The 19,674-nt window shown below is 35.0% G+C and overlaps 1 protein-coding gene across 47 annotated transcripts in view; it reads left to right on the top strand.

Moving 5' to 3' along the window:
- The window catches only part of KCNMA1 (potassium calcium-activated channel subfamily M alpha 1), a 491,027-nt gene that overhangs the window by 225,759 nt on the left and 245,594 nt on the right, over positions 1-19,674 (top strand). For all 47 annotated transcript variants that reach the window (XM_061450666.1, XM_061450643.1, XM_061450649.1 and 44 more), the window contains one exon: positions 4,791-4,852. In XM_061450666.1, coding sequence (XP_061306650.1) covers positions 4,791-4,852 — 62 coding nt within the window. The remainder of the gene's footprint in view (positions 1-4,790; positions 4,853-19,674) is intronic.

The raw sequence follows: 19,674 nt of genomic DNA on the forward strand, positions 1-19,674 counted from the left end.
AGAGTGGTACATAACAACAGATTGTCATCAGATAACAGAGTAAGGATTCCCTGGTGCTGTGAAGTGTTAGGGGTTATGGAATTCCTGGAAGGTTTTTCTTTTCATTGTGTACTTTTTATTTTAATAATTAATGTTGAGAGAAAAATAACAATAGACACTTATTAATTTTTTATTTCTGGCTTTACCTCTTGAGATCTGTGCTACTTTGTATTAATGATGTTTAGATAGTTCAGTTTTTCAAGAATTTGCCTTTGAAACTAAAGCGAGTTCTCCTTCGTTCAGACGTTACAGAATAACCAGAGACTAAAGTTCCTGCTCTAGAGTCCTCGCATTACTCGTTAAGGGCGTATTAACTGTAGCTCACCTCTGTGACGGGAGCGGCCTTATCCCGCACCGGGCATTCTAAGCCCCGGCCGGACAGCACCTCCGTGCTGTGCTAGGGGAAATAGCGCCACCTCTTGGTCTGTCACGGGCAGCGTTTGACTGCATAGGCTCGATCCCGGGAGGTGGTCTCATCCGCTTTCGGTTAGGGTGGCTTATTTTTGAGAGTATTTTCTCAATGCCTGTACTTTCCCTGTATTTTTTAATTTTTTTGATTCTTCCTTTCCCCCTCCTTTTTTTCTGTCCTTAATATGGATGCATAAAGTTTGACTGCAGTTTGACTGCAACAGAGCAGTCAAAGCTCATCTGGAGCATCCTGCCAACAGTGGAGAGCAAAACTTTTTTACAGTTTTCTTTAAGTAGATTTTATATGCAATTTCTCTGACTCCTACCTCAAAAAAGCATTGTACACTTTTGTTGAAATATGTGGCTGGGTATGTTTTTTTTTGTTTTTGTTTGTTTGTTTGTTTTGTGGGGGTTTTGGTATTTTTGGAAAGATTTAAGAATATGCAGCAACTATTCTATGCTTTCCCCCCTCTGCCCTTTAATTAGATTGGTGTTTATTTTAAACTTGATACTAAGTGCTTAGTCAGTGTAGCTGTTAGCACATGACTTCATATTTCTCAATCTTAAACAAACAGTAAGTTATTATGAATTAAAAGATTCTTTCCTTCCAGAAGAAGAGAAATGATAATAGATGTGTAGCAATTGCAATGTTGTGCCAAATGCGTTGGAATTATAAACAGAGCAAGCAAGCTTCTCTCCATGGCCTGATTAACAAAAAAGGCAACAATTCACAACCATACATTTTTTTTTCAACTCTTAGATTCTAGTTGCTGTGACTTTGTCCATATCTCTTCAAGCACAGTCAATTCCACAAAATAGATGTTAACTCCCATGACAATTTAGCAAGGACTTTAATCTCAATCTAGAATAATTGATTGTTCCCTTGGATCTGAATAACCAGGATGTATTCAGCTTTTTTAGATGGTAATACAGCAAATAACTTCAATCTGAGACTCTATCAAATGTGTTTATATCGCATGGAAGGGTGTTAGTTTTCATTTTTAAAATTTTACTCTAACCTGATTGGTTCAGGCCTTGCTTTTTCCACACTCTTGATGTATTGAGGTTCAGCTTAATACTTCAGTCTCTTAGAAAAGGAAAAATAGGTTTCTCTGCAAGCAGGATAAAAATTGAGTTTAGGATTCTATTCTCTTCTGGTACCCTTTCTGTGATTTTTGGAGATGTTATGACTTGTGATGTTAGATGTGTGTTTTGGGGCAATAGAAGAGGAAATAAAGCCTTGATTTAAAATCAGATATTTATTATAGTGTATATTATATGGTATAGTTTTGCATACTTGTCTCACTCTTTGGTGTAGCATGGGAATCTGGAGCTTCTTGCAAAATTTAGATATTTGCATTTTAGTGATAGTTATATGAATTGTCATAGAACATCATAATTCCTTAAGTGTCTTGGAAGATCTTATCCAAAGTCTATGGAACATTATTTAGGCAGCACAAGCACAGTGATGATTAAGGGATTGGATATAATTAAAATGCAAAGCTGATTTACAGTCATGCTGGTTTTGTTCTAGGAGACTCCTAGGTGCTGTAACATTAGCCTTGTCATGTGAAATAGAAAATAAAGTCTAGATTTACTTGTGTACTTCACAAAATTTGAAAGAGTGAGAGTGTCATAGAGTCCCGAACAGATTACAAGTTTAGTTTCTCCAATTTCATTTTCAGCATTAAATGGTCATTTCAGCATTCTTCAGTTCAGTATATAAATGATTCCACAAAATGTAGGGTAAAAAAAGGACCATTAATATTTGACTTTAAACTGTGCAAGATTGAATAGCCATATTTAAAATTGGTTTGGGTCAAATCAGAATTTTCACCAAAAATATAAGCTCTGTATTCCCAGAGCCCACAACACCTTGTCTAACTTTTTATTTTATTTTAGTTTTTTTAATATATATGAAGACTACAACTGAAATGTATTGATAATACATTTAGAGCTAGGCAGCGGAATGGGTTTGATTCAGTTTCAAACTGTGGTTGTTTGTGGCTTGGAATACTGCAGTGAATGGGACGGGCTGTGCACAATCAATTTAATTTCCAGTAACTTAATTCAGAGAAAAACAGGCCTTGGGATGACTGCTGATCACAATTTGAGTATAATACCAGATGATAATTCACAAGTTCTAGTTCACCACATGAGTTTGTTATGAGATGGTGAGTCTCCTAATGGTTGATATGGATTTAATAGCTTTCACCTTGCACCACCTGTACACATCTGATCAATACTGTAGTTTAGTGAAATAAGATTCAAACTCTAGATGTTAACATTATTTTAGACTTTTGGTAATAAAACTGTTATTTGAAGAATTTCATGCTTCAGTCCTGACAGTCTGACTGTCATTATTTGAATGATAGTAGATCAGATAAGACAATGGATGCTTGTACTCAGGCAAAATACTCTTTCTCAGACATTTCACAAAGCAAAAACTTATGGTCAGCAGGATTTAAAAGGAATGAAAAATTAATTAAAACTTTCAGTCAAATACGATTTTTTTAACAAGTTCTAGTGATTACATTAAAAATAATGTTAAAAAATAAATTAGTTTCTTTTATTGAAAAACCTGTGCATGTTTGATTTTGGCCGTGCAGAGCTCCAGAATTTGGTTATATAATTATACTTTGCTTCAGATACTGCCATTACAGCATTGAGTGATAGCTGAGAGTAGAGAAACTTCTATATTATTGTTTCAGGAAGTCTACTTAAAATTAACACATTGAACATTCCCTTGCACTATAACTGTCAGGCTCCTTCATAATACAGCAGCTTCAGAAAAACCTCTAAAGCCTGTATTGAATGGAGAGTAATTTTATTTTATTTTTTTTTTTTTTTTTTTTTTTTGTTGCTTATCTGTTGCTTGAACAGTTGAGAGTGTCAAGAAAAGTAGCAATAGTGGTGGTAGTATGCATTAGTTATGGTGTTCATACAGATTAATAAATCTACTCATTTCAGAACTGGAATGGCACCACAACTTTATTTCACACATGCCGTTGTTTCGATAACATCTAATTTTATGTTTTAACTGGCAGTTTGAGGAGCTGCATGTCCCCTTAGTACTCTGGTTAACCCAATCTTAAGTGATCAGTTCTCTGGGTTTATTTTAAGGGTCATTACTTATAAGCAGCTACTTGAGATGTGCCTTCCAAAAGACTAAGGGACATTTTGTTTTGATTCTGTGGACCAGCAGATCAGATGAGTTGCAGGAGACAGTTTTCCATCTGTTACCCATCCTCAATGCAGCAGACAGGGATCTCTTCTGATTTCTTCCAGCACAATTGCATTCTAAGACACAAAAATAGCTTATTGGGTTCATGTTTTCGGATTACAAATTACCCAGTGGATGGCAGTATTCAAGAGAGAGAAATCTCGAGTAAGGATATCAGAAATCTAAGTTACAATGGATACAGAAACTGTTGTGTACTTCATGATTCCTCAAGCCAAAAACTGATTGCAGAAATTTCAGTTATGCTGTCCTGTGTAGATGTAGACCTCCTTTGGATAGGTTGTGAAACTAAATCTTCCCACTGTGTTGGAAAATCTTTGGGAGCAAGTAGAAGAGATGATTGTTTTGGCTTTATGTTCAGAAAAAAGAAATTAGAGACAGACGGAGATGTCATTAGTCCAGCTTCTGCTGCACTAGCCAGAAAAGCAAGTTCTGTCTTGCTAATGAGGGTTGGATGCCAGCCCTAACAAAATTATTTGGTTTGAAAACTGGATTCGGTGGGTGGAAATGCTGGGACTACAAGGTGCCCAAGGCATGTATTCATTGTATCAGGACATGCTGCATCAAGCCATTGTTTTAACCTGTTTGAAAGTTAACTATAGTCTCAGTGGACAGGATTGCAGAGTAAATATGTGATTTTTATAGAGCCTTACACTTCTGGATTTCACAGTCATGTATGTAAATGGTAATCCAGTCTAATCCATCATCTCTTGGTTTATGTACCAATGAGGAGGAATTTACTGCAGTCCTGAAGGATAGGTCTGATAAAGCTGTGGTTTGATTTGAATGCCATGTAGTAAGACTGCTTGCTGTTTGAAATGAAATAATATAGTTTAGAAGAGGTCAGGATCTAGGACCTAATTGTATACTGTGTTTCCCTGGTTTAAGATTAAACTAGTTTGTGTCTCTTTTTCAATGCAAGACAGCATTTTATGATAACATATAGCATTTGAAATTCAAGTAGGAGTAGCTTTCTAAGGAAAATGACAGCTGAAATTAAAAAAAAAAGTCTATTATATATTTTCTCTTTTTTTTATAGTGTAAAAGAATAAATGTTTCACTTTAACACTATTAAATAATGACTCTCTTTTTTCTTTTGTAGGTTGTCTTAGTCTTCGCTCTTAGTATTGGTGCTCTTGTAATATACTTCATAGATTCATCAAAGTGAGTATTCTAGTACATTTTCCTTTCCCTCCTTTCCTGCAGCAATTATACATCTTTAAATTGCTCCATTCATCTACATCAAATCAGTGCTTGGTGTTATCACCTGAGTGCAAAGAATTTTATAACAGTGCATGGTCTACCAAATAACTCGAGAATGGGAAAAATCTATAAAATGTATTGAACATAGTCATTGGATCTGTAGAATGAATAGAGAGAAACACTACTTTTGTTTGTTGAAAATATAGCTACTGTTACAAAATGATTGGGTTTATGTTCATTGTGCCTATGTGGAATCTTTAAAATTCAAGACTAGGATAAGTAATACAGAGGAAGAATATTTGCCAGAGGAAAAAGTGTCCTAGGACACTGACAAGAACACTTCTGAAAAGCTCTGAATATAATCAGACACTATGAGCATTGTATCACATATCTGTTCAGATTTCCAACTTCTGGGTTTGATAGATTTCTCCCAAGATAAGGTAAGTCAGTAAACATCTGCAAAGCAATCTCACTAATATTTTTACTTTTTATTTTTTTAGATTTGCACCAACTTTATCATACAGTATAATAGTTTTGGCCAGGCAATAGAAACTTTCTTCCTCACCTTTTGAGATATGTGATGGTTTGATACAAACTGGTGTAACTATGGGTATCTTCTCTTTGTTATCGTTCATACTTCACACTTGTTTTCATATCAAGCTGGAGAGTGTAAAGGCAAATGGGTAGCCTAACACAGAAGACTCTAAGAAAAGGGATTCAATAGAATATTGTTCTGTTGAATCCAGTTATTTTGGGAGGATTGGAAACAAATACTCTGAGGAATTTGCTGTGTGACAGCACAAGGGGAGAAAGTGTCATTAGCAAGTTCTCTTGGAATATTTGGCTTTACTGCTTGTTTGATACTGCTGCTGCTTTATCTTGTGAAAGGTATTTGATTTAGTGCAGCAAAATGATCTATAGAAATACTACAAGACTGATGAGGATTATTTATTTGAATCTTATTGCAGATCCAGACTGTCACTGCCCAAGAGAGTTCACATATTTCTCATACGTTTAGGCTATGTTAGCCCTTTTACAGATGTGTCTGAGATAGGATGTTTAACTGAGTACTTCAGTAAGTCTGTGTAAACACCAAAAATCAAGTATTTTTAGATACCAGTGTCATATTTTCATTACAAATCATCCAGCTTTTCCACATCACCTGAACTAATCTGCAGAACATTTTGACGAGTCTTTCTGTTTCACAGCCTTTAAGGGAAAAAGCAATTGAAATTTCAGTTGTAAATCAAACAATTCAATGCTGCTACATCTGAATTTTGATTGAATCCTATTAGCCTGATGTATAAAAAAATGAAAATCTGTCTAAGATGATCAGAAATACAGTTCTTAGAGATAGTTCAGTGGTTTGATCCTCCTCTCTACCCCCCTCCCCCAATATTTTAGCAAATTTTATTGTAAGCTTCAGTTTGTAGGGGGTTTTTTTGGTGTAGGGTTTGGTGTTTGGGGTTTTTTTGTTGTTGTTTTTTTTTTTTTCAAGTATTGTGAATCTATTTTTATTTTATATGTTGTGCAGTTTTAAACCAATTGGAGTTTCTGCTCCAGTAAACAGTTTTAGAGCTATACTGTATCATTTTGCAATTCAGGCTCCTATGCTCTAAGTATTGCATTTACCAGTATTTTAAGTGTGTACAGATTGTAAGTAGCATTTCAGTCTTCATATTTGAGGAGTTAAATAAGTAGGACTTAAATAGCACTAAGCTTTCTGTCAACCCTTCCTACTTACAGTGAAATTTACTCATGCAAAAGTATTATGTTTATAAAACTCTTCTTTGTATTACTACACTCATTGCCCCACACTAAGCAGCCACAGGAGCATTCCTTCATACTTTAAGTACACATTTGAGTTAATGTATATACTTCTTTTTATGATGCATGAATAGAGATGAAGAAGCTGACTTTAAATTCTGGGATCTGGTTCAAGGATATGTTGTTAGATGATATTTACCATTGCTGAAATTACAATAGTCTCTATCTTGGCAAGTAGATTAAAAAAGTATCATTCCCTCCATAATGAGAATTCTAAGGAAATAATACAGGCAGTCTCACACAGAGTATTCAAATCCACCATGGCACTCTGCAGAACCAGACTGCTTGTCAGTTTTGATTTTATTTTTAATTTTTGTTCATTTTAATTTTCTGTCCATTTGTGTGAGCTGATAAACCTTGTCCCAGGCTGAAGTAAATCTAGTTGGATTTGTTCTCTCCACCTCTCCTAAATAAAAAGAGGGAAAAATAGAGTTAATTCCAAAAAACAAATCTTGGTTTTAACTGCTCAGTAGTCAAACAGAGTGATAGGTGCCATTCTCCAGTATAAAGAAAATTCAGGTTAAATATGTGAACAAATGTCTTGAGTAGTTTTTTCAAATCACTTGGGGTTTACTATTATAACAGAAATATAACCTAAGTTGTTCCTGCTCCTGATTCTCAGCAAATGACAAAATGTGTGGTTTATAAGACTCTGTCACCACCCTTTAAACTGATAGAGCGTTAAATAAGGTTTTCAGTCATAAGTAAGGGTTAAATTTATCTTCACTGTGTTTGTAATAGATAACCGAGTGCACACAATTGTTGGTTTAATTGAAGAGCAATTTGCAGAAGGATGTCTGTTTTGTGGCAATGAACTTTAATTTTCTTCATTGCTCTGCAAAGTTTCATAGGAAAATGTCCATAGCTAAGATTCATTGCTTTCATAGCATGCTGCAGTTGAAGCCAGGTGGGTATGCAGTATAATGTATGGCCTCTACGGGCAATTGAATAGCAGTAAGGTAGAGGGCCTTTGTTAGGTATAGATGGAGTTAATTATCACTGAAATCCAGCAACAACAGGATTGTGAAAGAAACAAGCTGCAAGGGAGTGGGTGAGGGAATTAGATTATTATCCTCCATGTATTAGTATGCACTTAGCTGTCTAGGACAAAAAGATTAGGTATAATTGCATGTTTTCTATGTGTTTTGGTAGACATCTGTCCCTTAAGATACAGCAAGCTATCTTTTAAGTGTTACCTATCTTGAATTATTAAAAAAGTTGGATATAGTGGGGCATACTTGTATAAATTATATGCATGTTTTATGTGCTATCCATCTCTTAACGCAGTGATTCCATTTTTGATCTGACATGCTCAGAGCTCAAGTTCGCAAATTATACGCGGATAAAATTTGTAAAACACTACCTGAATAACTCTTCCAATTTTCTAAGTCATTGAGGAAGATTGTAAAACTCCTTAATAAAACTTTCTAGTATTCTTCAGCTAGATTATAATCATAAATAAAGATAATTCTCCTGTATTTATGATATTGATGAAACAACATTGGATTATAATTGTTTTCATTAGTTGTACATAATCACTAAGTAGGCGATATAAAAATACACTATTTTCTTCAGACAAAACAATGCAGTGAAGTTTCTATTAATCAATGCCAGGAAATTGTGTTTGCTTAATGGTCAAAATTAATTGTTGCAAATTAATTGCATGAGAAATACTATGAATGAGTTTCAGATAAAATAGCAAAAAAAAAAAAAAAGTTTTCTTCTATAATAACTGGCAACTCAATCTCTGGGGAAATTTTTGCCTACTGTTTTTGGCTTCTTGGTATTATGCAGAAATTCTTATCAAGCATGATACATAACCTTAATGAAGTGAGAAATTGTAATGGGATGAATTTTCTTAAGTGTTAGACCTTGTAAAAGATTTCAGTAAGGTCAAAATTTCTGGGAAACATCTCAAAGATGAAAAATTAATGAATTAATTTGTGGCATAAATCACATCTGGTTTCTACATGCAGTTCTGGAAACAAGCCATTATCTTCTGTTTGTGTTTTTTCTCAGTATTGTACTACTCAGCTTACATTTCAACATGTAACTTTATTTCAGCAGTCTTGGTGCAGAATCTCTGAATTACTGAGATTGGAAGGGACCTCAAGAGATATTTTTTAGTCCAGTCCTCCTGCTGCTAGCAGGGTTACCTAGACAAGGTTGCCAGGATTCTGTTCAGTAGGGTTTTGAATATCATGAAGAACAGTCCACAGTCTTTCTGGGCAACCTGTTCTTGTGTTTGATCATCCTCCCAGTAAAATGTGTGTGGGGGGGTTAATTATGTTTAGTTGGAATTCCATGTGTTTCAGCTGATGTAATTTCTTCTTGTCCTGTCATTGGTTATCACTGAGAGGAGTCTGGCTGCTTTCTTTACTCTTAAAGGAGGCTTCAGGAGGCTTCATCAGGTATGTATACATCTTGATAAGATCCTGAGCCTTCTGTTTTCCAGGCAAAACATTCCCATCTTTCTCAGCCTCCCCCATATGACAGTGTTCCAGTACCTTGGATCATCCTTGTGGCCCTTCACTGCTCTCAATCCTGTGTGACTATGACTTCATGCTGGAGACACATTTCCTTATGCAGCCTGGGATGCTGCTGACCTTCATTACTACAAAGGCTTATAGTGAACTTGTATATCAAGCCCCTCAGGTCCTTTTCTGCAAAGCTGCTTTCCAGATGCAGCCACTTTCATGCTAAGGAATGACTGAAGTTCAAGCTTGTGTAATTTTGCTTTTCCAATAATAAGTCAGTAATTTTAAATAACAAAACTTTTTACACACGGTGATATTTAGTGACTTTATTTTTATTAAAATATTGCCAGATAGGCCTTTATGTAAATATCTGTCACTTGAATTAATAGTGTTTATACTGAACATAGCAGGCTTAAGAGTTTGATCTTCAAGAAGCTGAGTCCTCATTTTTCATGAGGCAGTTCTTGCATGGTTTAATTTTTCAGTATCAGAATATTAGATGGACAAATAACGGTATTGTTTTTCAAGAATCTGAGATTTAGTTATTATTTTTTTTAGGGGCTAGATGGCTAAATTTCCTGTCGTTTTTTTTTCCATTAGTTTTCCCTTCCCCATGTCTACTGAATAGTCAGAAATTTGCTTCTGATATGGACACAAACATGAATTACTGACATGTAACATACTGCTCTCTAGTTTCTCTGTTTAAAGGATATATGGAGGAAATTCAGCTGTGAATAGTGTTTTCTAATTTGAATAGCCCGTTAGCTATATTTATATAACAAGGTTTTTCAAAGGAGCCAGATTTTTCGCTAAAACCTGGCTTCATATTTTTTGTGGAAAGGAAAATAAAAGTTTCACAGGGGTGAAATTTCTCAGCTAACAGCAGTAGAATAATATAAGCCTTGGTAAGGCCTCAAAGCACACTGCTTTTTCTACATTGTTTTGTCAGAAATATGTAGACAAAGTAATGAGAGGGTCTGGAGAAAAACAGGAATGATGAAAACTTCCTTGTAACAGATAAAGTAATGAAGAGTGGTTGTTAGAAAAGGATTTGTTTAGCACCTTGTTATGTAGGGAGGGGAGACGTAGGGGAGACATAGCACCATTATTTATGATGATAAACTCAGAGATTCTTGAAAGCCCGAAGTGGATCCAAGCACAAGAAAGATCTGTGACCCTTTCTGGCCCAAGGGAGACTCATTTTAGAAAATGCTGCTCTGCAGTTCAAGGTCACAATTACTCAGATTAGACTTTGGTCTTTCAGTGTAGCTGATCAGTGAGGGTTTTTTGTGTTTTTTTGTTTGTTTGTTTGTTTGTTAGTTTGTGTTTTGGTTGGTTGAGGTTTTTTAATATTTTATTTTTTTTTAACTAATCAAGAGGCCACAGGTAGGCACACAGGAGTGCTTCTGAGGATTTGATGTTAGATGTTAGCATTTTTAGAATTCTGAAAATGAATAACAAATCTAACAAATATGAGCAAAATGAACACAATTCATTTTTCCCTTACTGTGTCCTAAGTCAGTTCTGTCATCTCATGACAAGTGGTATTCATGGCAAGAAAGTTTATATCGGTGGTTCTGGGGCTGTTTGTAAGAAATGGGTTTAAAAGCATAGCTTTGCATGTCTGTTATAACCTGATTTTGAATCAAATTCTTTTGTCTCTGCTGGTTTGGTTTTGGATGCTGTTATGCTTTATGTGGGATACCTGACCCCTCAAGTGGTGGTGTAAGACAGTTGCTTGACAGAGACTGTAGCAGATTGTTGCCTCACCTGGCAGTTTTTCTCAAAACAAGTGCCTGTTGATTGAGTGCATTTGGGTACCACTAGCTGACATACAACACTCCTATGTGCCAAACTGCATTTTTTTTTCCCAGTGAATTATTTCTGCTTTTGTGTACAGAAAAATCAAAAGCCATGGGTTCAAAAAGGATTGCAAGTTGACAGCTGCCTTGTAGTTGGTACCTGGCAGTCTTTATTGCTTTCTTGCTCTGTTTTGGGAAGATTGTCCCTGTCTGCTCTAAATTCCATTAGTTTTTGTTAGGGCAGGATCTCAAAGTTTGATTTGTACAAGAGTAAAAGTCTTTCACCTGAAGGTACAGAGCAGATGTCAGGCATAATTAGGCATATATAGAAAATATATGCTTCTAAAATATGTTTTAAATTCTGTAGTTTATCCTCTGCTGCCCTGCTTGCATAAATCTTGCATTAGTTTTTATACCATGCTCAATTTATGTTTCTGCGTGAATTCATAAGTCTGTGAAGCCAGATAAATCAGAGTGGTGAAAGGATCTCTATTATCTCAAAACCCCAGAATCAATGTCCTTTTTAATTTCTATCCATGTCTATTCATTTCTTTTCTGATTGAAGGCAGGGACTGAGGCTACTGCTAGTTTTTTCCTTCCATAAATAGTAATATAAGATGTTCCTCCCTTGGTCACTTGAAAGTAGACTTAAAAATGCACTTCATGGAACAATTTTATGGTGTCTCCAGGAGATGAAAAAATTATTACAATAGATCTTCTCAGTTTCACATTCCTGTGGTTTGCTAGTCTTATAAAATTATTTTGGAAATGTATTCGATACTTGTGTACTACTTGTCACGCTGCATCTGAAGAGTAAATTGTTACATGGTGGTTTACGTTACAATCTACTAATTATTACTGTCTATACATCAAGAATAAAATTTTGACACCATTATATAATAATATAGAAAATACATATTTATACATATGTATACCTAAAATAAATTTTCATTGACACTATTATACTTACATACACATTCTTTTGATAGTGACTTGGATCTCAATTTAAGGAATATGGATTAAAAAATTTGTACTAGCATTTAATTGTGGCTTAAATTCCAGTAGCTCTCACTGGAAACAAGTGAGATTTCTCAAGAGAGATTTCTCAGGAAATCTGTCCTGTGTTTATTTTCACCACCTACTGTATGCATTAATTTGGCGGTCAGTTTGTGTAATGAAATTGTGTAATGAAACTGTATAGGTCACATTTATGGCTTGCTCAGTTCACTTCACTGTTTTTACAAACTTATACTGTGTTGGTTGATGTGTTTCCAGCGTTGCTGTGAGATTGTATTCTTCAATTGCTTCTAAATTCTTTTAAAAACCACGCCAGTATATAATTGATATACAGGTTAGAACCTTTCTTTAGTTTTCACCGTTTTCCTCTTTTCAAATTAATTTCTGCAGTTTTTGTTCTATCACAAAGCATCTGACAATGGATCTGCAAATATTTTCTTTCCATTTAGACAGATCATTTGTGCACACTGAATTAACAGAATTCTTGCTTACCACTGGACAAATTGACAATCTATCTAGTAAAAGAGGCGATAGCTCCGAGGAGATTTTTAAGATACCAAATACTATATAGCCATTATCAAAACATTGTTTGCATAGAAGATGGCCTTTCAGAGTGGAGTTTAAGGTACAATCAGCGTCTTACCCTCTGCCTCTTATGCTGTAGTTACAAATAAAGATGTGAGGTCTTTTCTTTTTTTTTCCTCCCTTTTCTCCTGACAGCTTGACAAATTGTAGCTTTTGGGACACCCCAGTAGTTGATGAGTCATTTCTGCTTAAATTAGAATTCCTTGCAGCAAGGACACTCTTTCCCCTTTTGACGCATATGTTGTTTCTGACAGAGTTGCAGGGCCAACTATGCCATGTTAATAAAGCAACCAGATTAAAAAAAAAAAAAAAGAAAAAGCTCTCTCTTCAGTAAATACGAGAGCTGGAATCCAACAACACTAGAAAAAAAAAGAAAAAGGAAATCCCATTTAAGTGAACATGAATACCTGCGTGCTCCCCATCCTTCCCCTGCTTTGTTGGCATTTTGAGTTTTTTTTTAGATAGGTGGTACAATTTAATGAACATCATTATCCCACCTTTCTTACCACCCTTCCCCCTTCCACCCCCCCGCCTTTTTTAAACCACTCAGACCTGACAGAACACCAGCTTCACAAAGGGAGTTGTAAGACCTGATTAGTGTGTACAGAAAGAAAGCTGTAATGGATCATTACAAAATTGTTATCCTTTTATTTGTGAGGCACTTGAAATACAGACAGGAAGAGTGCTTCAAGAGAACAGTGATGAAACGATTGCTTGTATTCAGCATAAGGTGCATGTGATAGGATACCCTATACAAACCTCAATAAGATACAGATGATAAAGTACAAATGTCTAATATTAAAAATGGCAATTTGTGTCATCATAGTAGACCTTGCTCACTTTAGCGCTCATAAAGTTTTTATTACTTGTATCAGACCTAGAGCAATTAGAGGGTGTGGGGCAGTCTCTGTTCTTTAGCAAAACTGGTAGCTCATGGCATGTTTATTCATCTGGTACTAACGGGAATTATTTGGCCTCAAAAATGAGGGCCTGCCACTGCTGTGGAACTATCTGATGGCACATAAATCCGTATCGACTGCAGACTTGATTTTTTCACGGGATCTGTACTAGAATAAGTATTACAAATAGTGGATTCTATGCAAGCTGATTTCTTTACAACATCCATAAAATAATTCTTAGAATTTAGAAAATTGCAGAAGTTTGCTAGAGACAATGTGATATCTGTAAGATTCATTAGGCAATTAGACAGTCTGATGCTAATAGTCCTAAAACATACTGCATTAGCCATATCTATTGTTTTCCTTAACATTTTGAATTTAATGTTTTCTCAAACCAAAGAATTTTTCTATCCATGTATAATTATTTAAATATCCATTAATTATATTTCATGTCTCCTGAAAAAAACTAAGATTTTTCAACAAAGATGGCTCAGGTTTTATGGATTGCCCTGATAAAATGGAATTATAAGAATAAAATTATATTGAGTATATGAAGTATGTTTTGATGTTTTTATATTATTAAACAGTATTGATTCTGACTAAAAGTCTACATAATGGAACTGAACTCAGATAAGTAGTTCTGCTATTCATAATCATATTAGTCGAAACACTCTTAGGTGACTTAGAGTTTGAAAAATAGAAGGCAGTATGGTAGTTGGTATACTATTATTTAAAGAAAATCCATTCTTTGCTGCCTATAATCTTTCTGAACCACACTAGTGCTTAAAAAACATTCTTTTAAAGCTCTTTTGATACCTCACTTTTTCACCTTTTATTTGAGACTTTTCAGTGGCATGCATTATGTTGTTATCATAAAGTTCAAGTGAAAAATAATTAAGATCCATAAACTTGTATCAGAGTTAAAAAAAAAATTCTATTCTGAGTATCAGATTATCAGTTACTAAACCCCTATAAAAATTTTACACTATTACATTTTTACTATAGATTTGAAATGTTGCAAACCTTTTGTGTAAAATTAAGAAAAAGACCAGAAAAAAGGAGGGGGAGGGTGAAAATAACTTCAGAGTTATCTTGGCTTGCTTTATTAAAATTATTTTGCAATCAGGGAAATTCATTGAACTGTGAACCCTAACTGGTGGAAACATCAGTTGAAATGGATTTTATTTTCATCCTGGTTTGATCTGGGATAGAGCTTTTTTTCTTTCAGACTATTAAATTTTACAAAGAAGAAATAAAACTAAGTTCCTCCTGACCACTACTGGTGATTGCTCATCTATTAGAAATGGGATTTTTAACATTTTTCATTTCATGCTTAAAATGCATTGTGATATTTTAGGTTAAGGATTTCTTAAATTGTTTGTTTTTTTGGTTTTCATAGAAACATAGAGTCAGCTAGGTTGGAAAAGACCTTTGAGATCATCAAGTCCACACATTACCTCAGGTCTGCCAAGACCACCACTAAACCATGTCACTAAGGGCCTCATCCACACCGTTTCTGAACACTTCCAGGGACAGTGATTCCACCACTTTCCTGGCAGCCTGTTCCAATACCTGATTGCCCTCTCTGTGAAGAATTTTTTCCTAATGTCCAACCTCTCCTGGCACAGCTTGAGGCCATTTCCTGTTGCCCTGTCGCTTGTTACTTAGGAGAACAGACTGACCCACACCTCACTATAACCTCCTTTCAGGCAGTTGTACAGAGCTAAGATCCCCTCTGAGCCTTCTCTTCTCCAAACTAAACAACCCCAGTTCTCTCAGCCTTTCCTCATCAGACTTATTCTCACTTATTCTCCAGACCCTTCACCAGCTTTGTTTCTGTTTTCTGGACCCACTCCAGCACCTAAAAAAGTGGAATTCTTCCAACCAGCATCCCAAAGAGGCCAGAGTCAGCCCTCCGGAATTCTTAAGAGTCAAAGGTGGAGGTTTTGCTGACCTTCTTCCTGACTTCTCCTAGGACTGAAAATTCAATCATTTCATGAGCACTTTGACTGATTTTTTTTAATTGCTGTGGTTGTAGACCAGTAAAAAGGGTAAATGAGATTGAGATTGTGATTGTAAAATACCACTGGTTTGGGAATTTAAGCCAAAGGGCCTATTGTGATCATTTAATCACATTTCTTAATGCAGCAGTTCCTACAGCATTTTCTTTAAACAAGTATCTTCTTAACAGAAAGATATTCAAACTTCATTTAAAAAATGTGATATGGTAGAAAGTCTTCCAGTTACCTAGAGAACTAATTGCAGTAGATAACTGGCGTTGCTGTTAAAAAAATGTATGATGCATTTCAAGGCAAACATTTGGCTTCATTTTCTTCTTAACCCTGTTTTTCCTGTTAGCAGTCTTTCTGCTGTAATATTCTGTAGAGCTATCTCAACATGTTTAATTGCATTTTAATCCCCCTTTTTTATATTAACTGACTTTACTAACCTCATTTTAAGTTTCTTAAAATAGTACTAGATTTTAGACCAATTCATTCTCACAGCTTTTTTTCTGAACTCTTTCACATTTCCATTTTATTTCTAACATTTCAGTTCATGCATTTTACACTCCCAATTGGATACTGTTGGACATCAATATTTCAGTGATTTTTGAGTACTTAATTTTAATGAAAACCTTGTATTTTCTTATTCTCTGGTTATTTATGAAAAGCATAATAAGCATTTATGAAAGATGAAGTTAATATAGCGTTCTCCATTTTTACTACTGCCTACTTAGCCAAAACAAAACCAATATCATGCTATTAGTCCTGAAGAAAAAAAATCCTTTAGTTTGCATTGTATTAATTGTGTATTATTTGAACTGAAGCACAATTTTCAGTTGCTTTCAAACTGGTAAAACCTTTCTTCAGGGATAGCTATAGTCATGCTCATGTATTATATGTATAGGTTATCACATATTACATAATACTTTATTTTTGTGTGTATGTGTGGAAATCCCATTTCTGAAAATATGCTCTTAAAACTTGAATTGATCTGAGTACTCTGCGTGCATAGATCAACACAGTACTTTGCTGAAGCTGCTTACATATTCTCTTTGTTCTCCCTGTTTGTGTCTCAACTCCTGTGATGTACAGAATATGAAGACAAAAGTACAAACCTTTTAATGAATAAAAAGACATTGTGTTTCTATTTTCTCTGAGCATTTTCACTGCAGTAGTTTGTGGCTGCTTGTAAAAGCCTATAAAAAGAAAGGAGCAAAATAGTAATGCACACTACAGTCAGAGAATGTACACATTGTCTTTGAAAAAAAAACCCAAACCAACAAATTTGGGGTTTGAAGTCCATTACAGAAATGCATATAACATCAATTTTTTCTAAATAATTTCACTTTCTAATCTCTTCTGAGAAATATTTATTCTATCTGCATTCATTAGTGTGTTTCAGTGCTACCATACCTGCCTAATAACAGCATCACTACATTAAGAAAACCTTTCAACTTTGTTTCATAGCCAGCTAATCCTACACATCTTTGTTTAAAATATTAGGGTGACAGAAAACAGAAACAAGTGCCTCCCTCCTGCTTAAGGAATTCAGTAGTTTAAGTGGAATATAGACTCATTTCCATTTATGTCCTGGAAAATATATCCTGTCAGTGTTCACAACCCTGTGACTTAGCAACAGTGTTTGGAGAACAAAAAATAAAAAACACCAAAACCCAAAAAACCCCTAGAGACAAAAAAAAAAAAAGCAACCCCCACAGCACACAGATTCTAAGCTGCAGTACTTTTCTTTATGTTCACTGGTCTACATCCCATATTATATTCGGTAATGACTGGTATAAAAGAAGAAAACCTGGTTCCTGTGTCTTAGTTTCTATAATACCGTGACAGCTTAAAGTGAGAATTACTCATTTGTACAGTTTGATGCTGTGAATGAAAGACATAACATGGAAAAAGGTGTGCAGCATTTAGGAAATTGTAATTAGGAAATAAATTTATCAATACAGAAATAATTGTTTGGTTTTTTTTTTAATAATGTTTAGATTAAAAATGAGAACAAAATAAAAAAAAAATATCGCTGGAACATTTTAATGTTGAGTGAGTGTTCTTTCTAAAAGCCTAAGTTCCCTTTCCTCTAGTTGCTCAGCCACTAGTAATGTTGGGACTTCCCAAAGAACTGAAGGGCATCTGTTTTGTGCTGCGCATTGTGACTCTGCGTGTGTATCTGTTGTAGCTTCCTTTTCCTTTTTTGTAGTGAAATAAAACTTCCCATTTTTTCAGTCTCTAAGATAATTAATAATAGAAGAGTATGAAAGTATTTAAGCTCTTGCTGCAAGCACTGTGCAGTAATGTAGCACCAGCTAGCAGTGAGTTATAACTAGTGCTATGTTGTCACCTGAAATATTACATAACAAAGAGTTATGTACAGTAGGAAGGGGGACAGAAATAAAGGATCCCTACTCTCTTGAAGACTGATTTGTGAAAAATGTCTGTGACAAGCATGTACATGTCTTCAAAACTTAGTTGTTTATTGGCCTCTGCCAGATGTTCTGCTGAATCTCCTTTTTCCCCTTTATTCAAACATATAGGTGAATCTTGTATTTCCTTGTCAAAAATGGGTGTTCAAACATAATTTTTATAGGATTTTTTTTCCTACTGATATTTCCTTTTTTTCTTTATCACCCTCTATTATCTGCCTCATGAGATACTTTAGAATTCATCACATAAGTATGTGACCTTGATAATCCAACGGTTCTATTTTTTTTTCAGAAAAAGAATAGTGGATCCTTTTTCTTTTTTCTATAAAGTAGCAAGGGACTTAAACTTTCCATGGTCCAGCAATGTCAGATAGATGTCACATGCAAAAGTCATTTAGGTAAAATCAAAATTCAAGTAAATAATCTACAACAGATTGATTTTCTATACAGCTATGACTAACTTACATAAGAGACAGTAATGAGAAGAGTGAATAAGAATCTCATCAAAACTTTATCCCAAATACAGCTATCATTTATGTATTTGTATGTAGTTTTATCTTATTTACAGACATATGTAGTATCAATGACAAATACTTGATAAATATTCTCAGCATCAATGAAGACATGAAAATTAAGTATTTACAGGTTTAGACATCTTACATTCATATAGTCACAGAGTGGTTATGGTTGGAAGAAACCTTAAAGATCATCTAGTTCCAACCCCCCTGCCATGCCTGTGTCCCATCTAGCCTCGCCTTGAACACTTCCAGGGATGGGGCATCCACAACTTCATGAACTCTTTATCGGAAATGAAGCAGTTAACCACATCTGCTAGATCAGCTTAGTAAGAGGAGACTTTACCACACTGAGTGCTTCATGCCTGATTTTGCAGAAATGTGAAACTTCTCTGTGTAGTTCAAAACCTAGAAAACTATTCATCTATAAAGAATGCGTAATTTTTAACATGATGCCAGTATGTCACATAAAACAAACTACAGCATGCTTTATATAATATCTTTATTCAGTTGTTTTTCTTCCGTGTGCTTAATTCTAAGTGTAATGTATAATCTCTCATTAAATTGTGCATGTTGAAAAGAATGGGAAAAATAGCAAATTTATTATGTTTAGTTAAGGCAAAATATTTTTACCAAAACGTTGCATTTGCACTGAGATACGTGATCATACAAATACTTAAATAAAAATTGGTTTGATTTACTCTTTACATCCCTATGGTGCTAGCCACAGATTCATGGCACCAAGAGAGTCTGCAGGAGCTTGGGTTTACTCCAAAGGTGAGACAGATGTTTCTTGTGAAAAGTCAGATTTAAGTTTTAGTAGGTATGGCATAGCAACTCTGGTGGTGCTATTCTAGAGGTATACACTAACCCATTAGCAACTTAGCTAGCCCCTGCCTCTGCTCATAATCGTGCTCCTTCCTGTCTCCAAGAGTTCAGGATCCTGTTTTCCTACCATATCAGGCATCATGTGAGCTTTACCTGACCATGGACTTGTTTTTATGTAACTCAAGATTAAAATGCAATATATTGCTGTGCTTTGACCAAAAACTGGTGATTTTGAGAAAAGTGCTGGGATGTTCTGTTCTCTAGTTGTGTGTTTCTCAGGATTCCTATCCTGATATTGGGTTCAGGGAAACTGTTGCTTGTCACAGCAGAATCTAGCCACCTTAGGCTGCTGTTTTATAGGAAACAATTTATTTTTAAATACACTATTCAGAACG

The sequence above is a fragment of the Pezoporus flaviventris genome, unplaced genomic scaffold (assembly GCF_033815535.1).
Source record: "Pezoporus flaviventris isolate CSIRO_AGI_PZ_B2104156 unplaced genomic scaffold, CSIRO_AGI_Pfla_v1 ptg000001l, whole genome shotgun sequence".
In the NCBI taxonomy this organism is placed as follows: domain Eukaryota; kingdom Metazoa; phylum Chordata; class Aves; order Psittaciformes; family Psittacidae; genus Pezoporus; species Pezoporus flaviventris.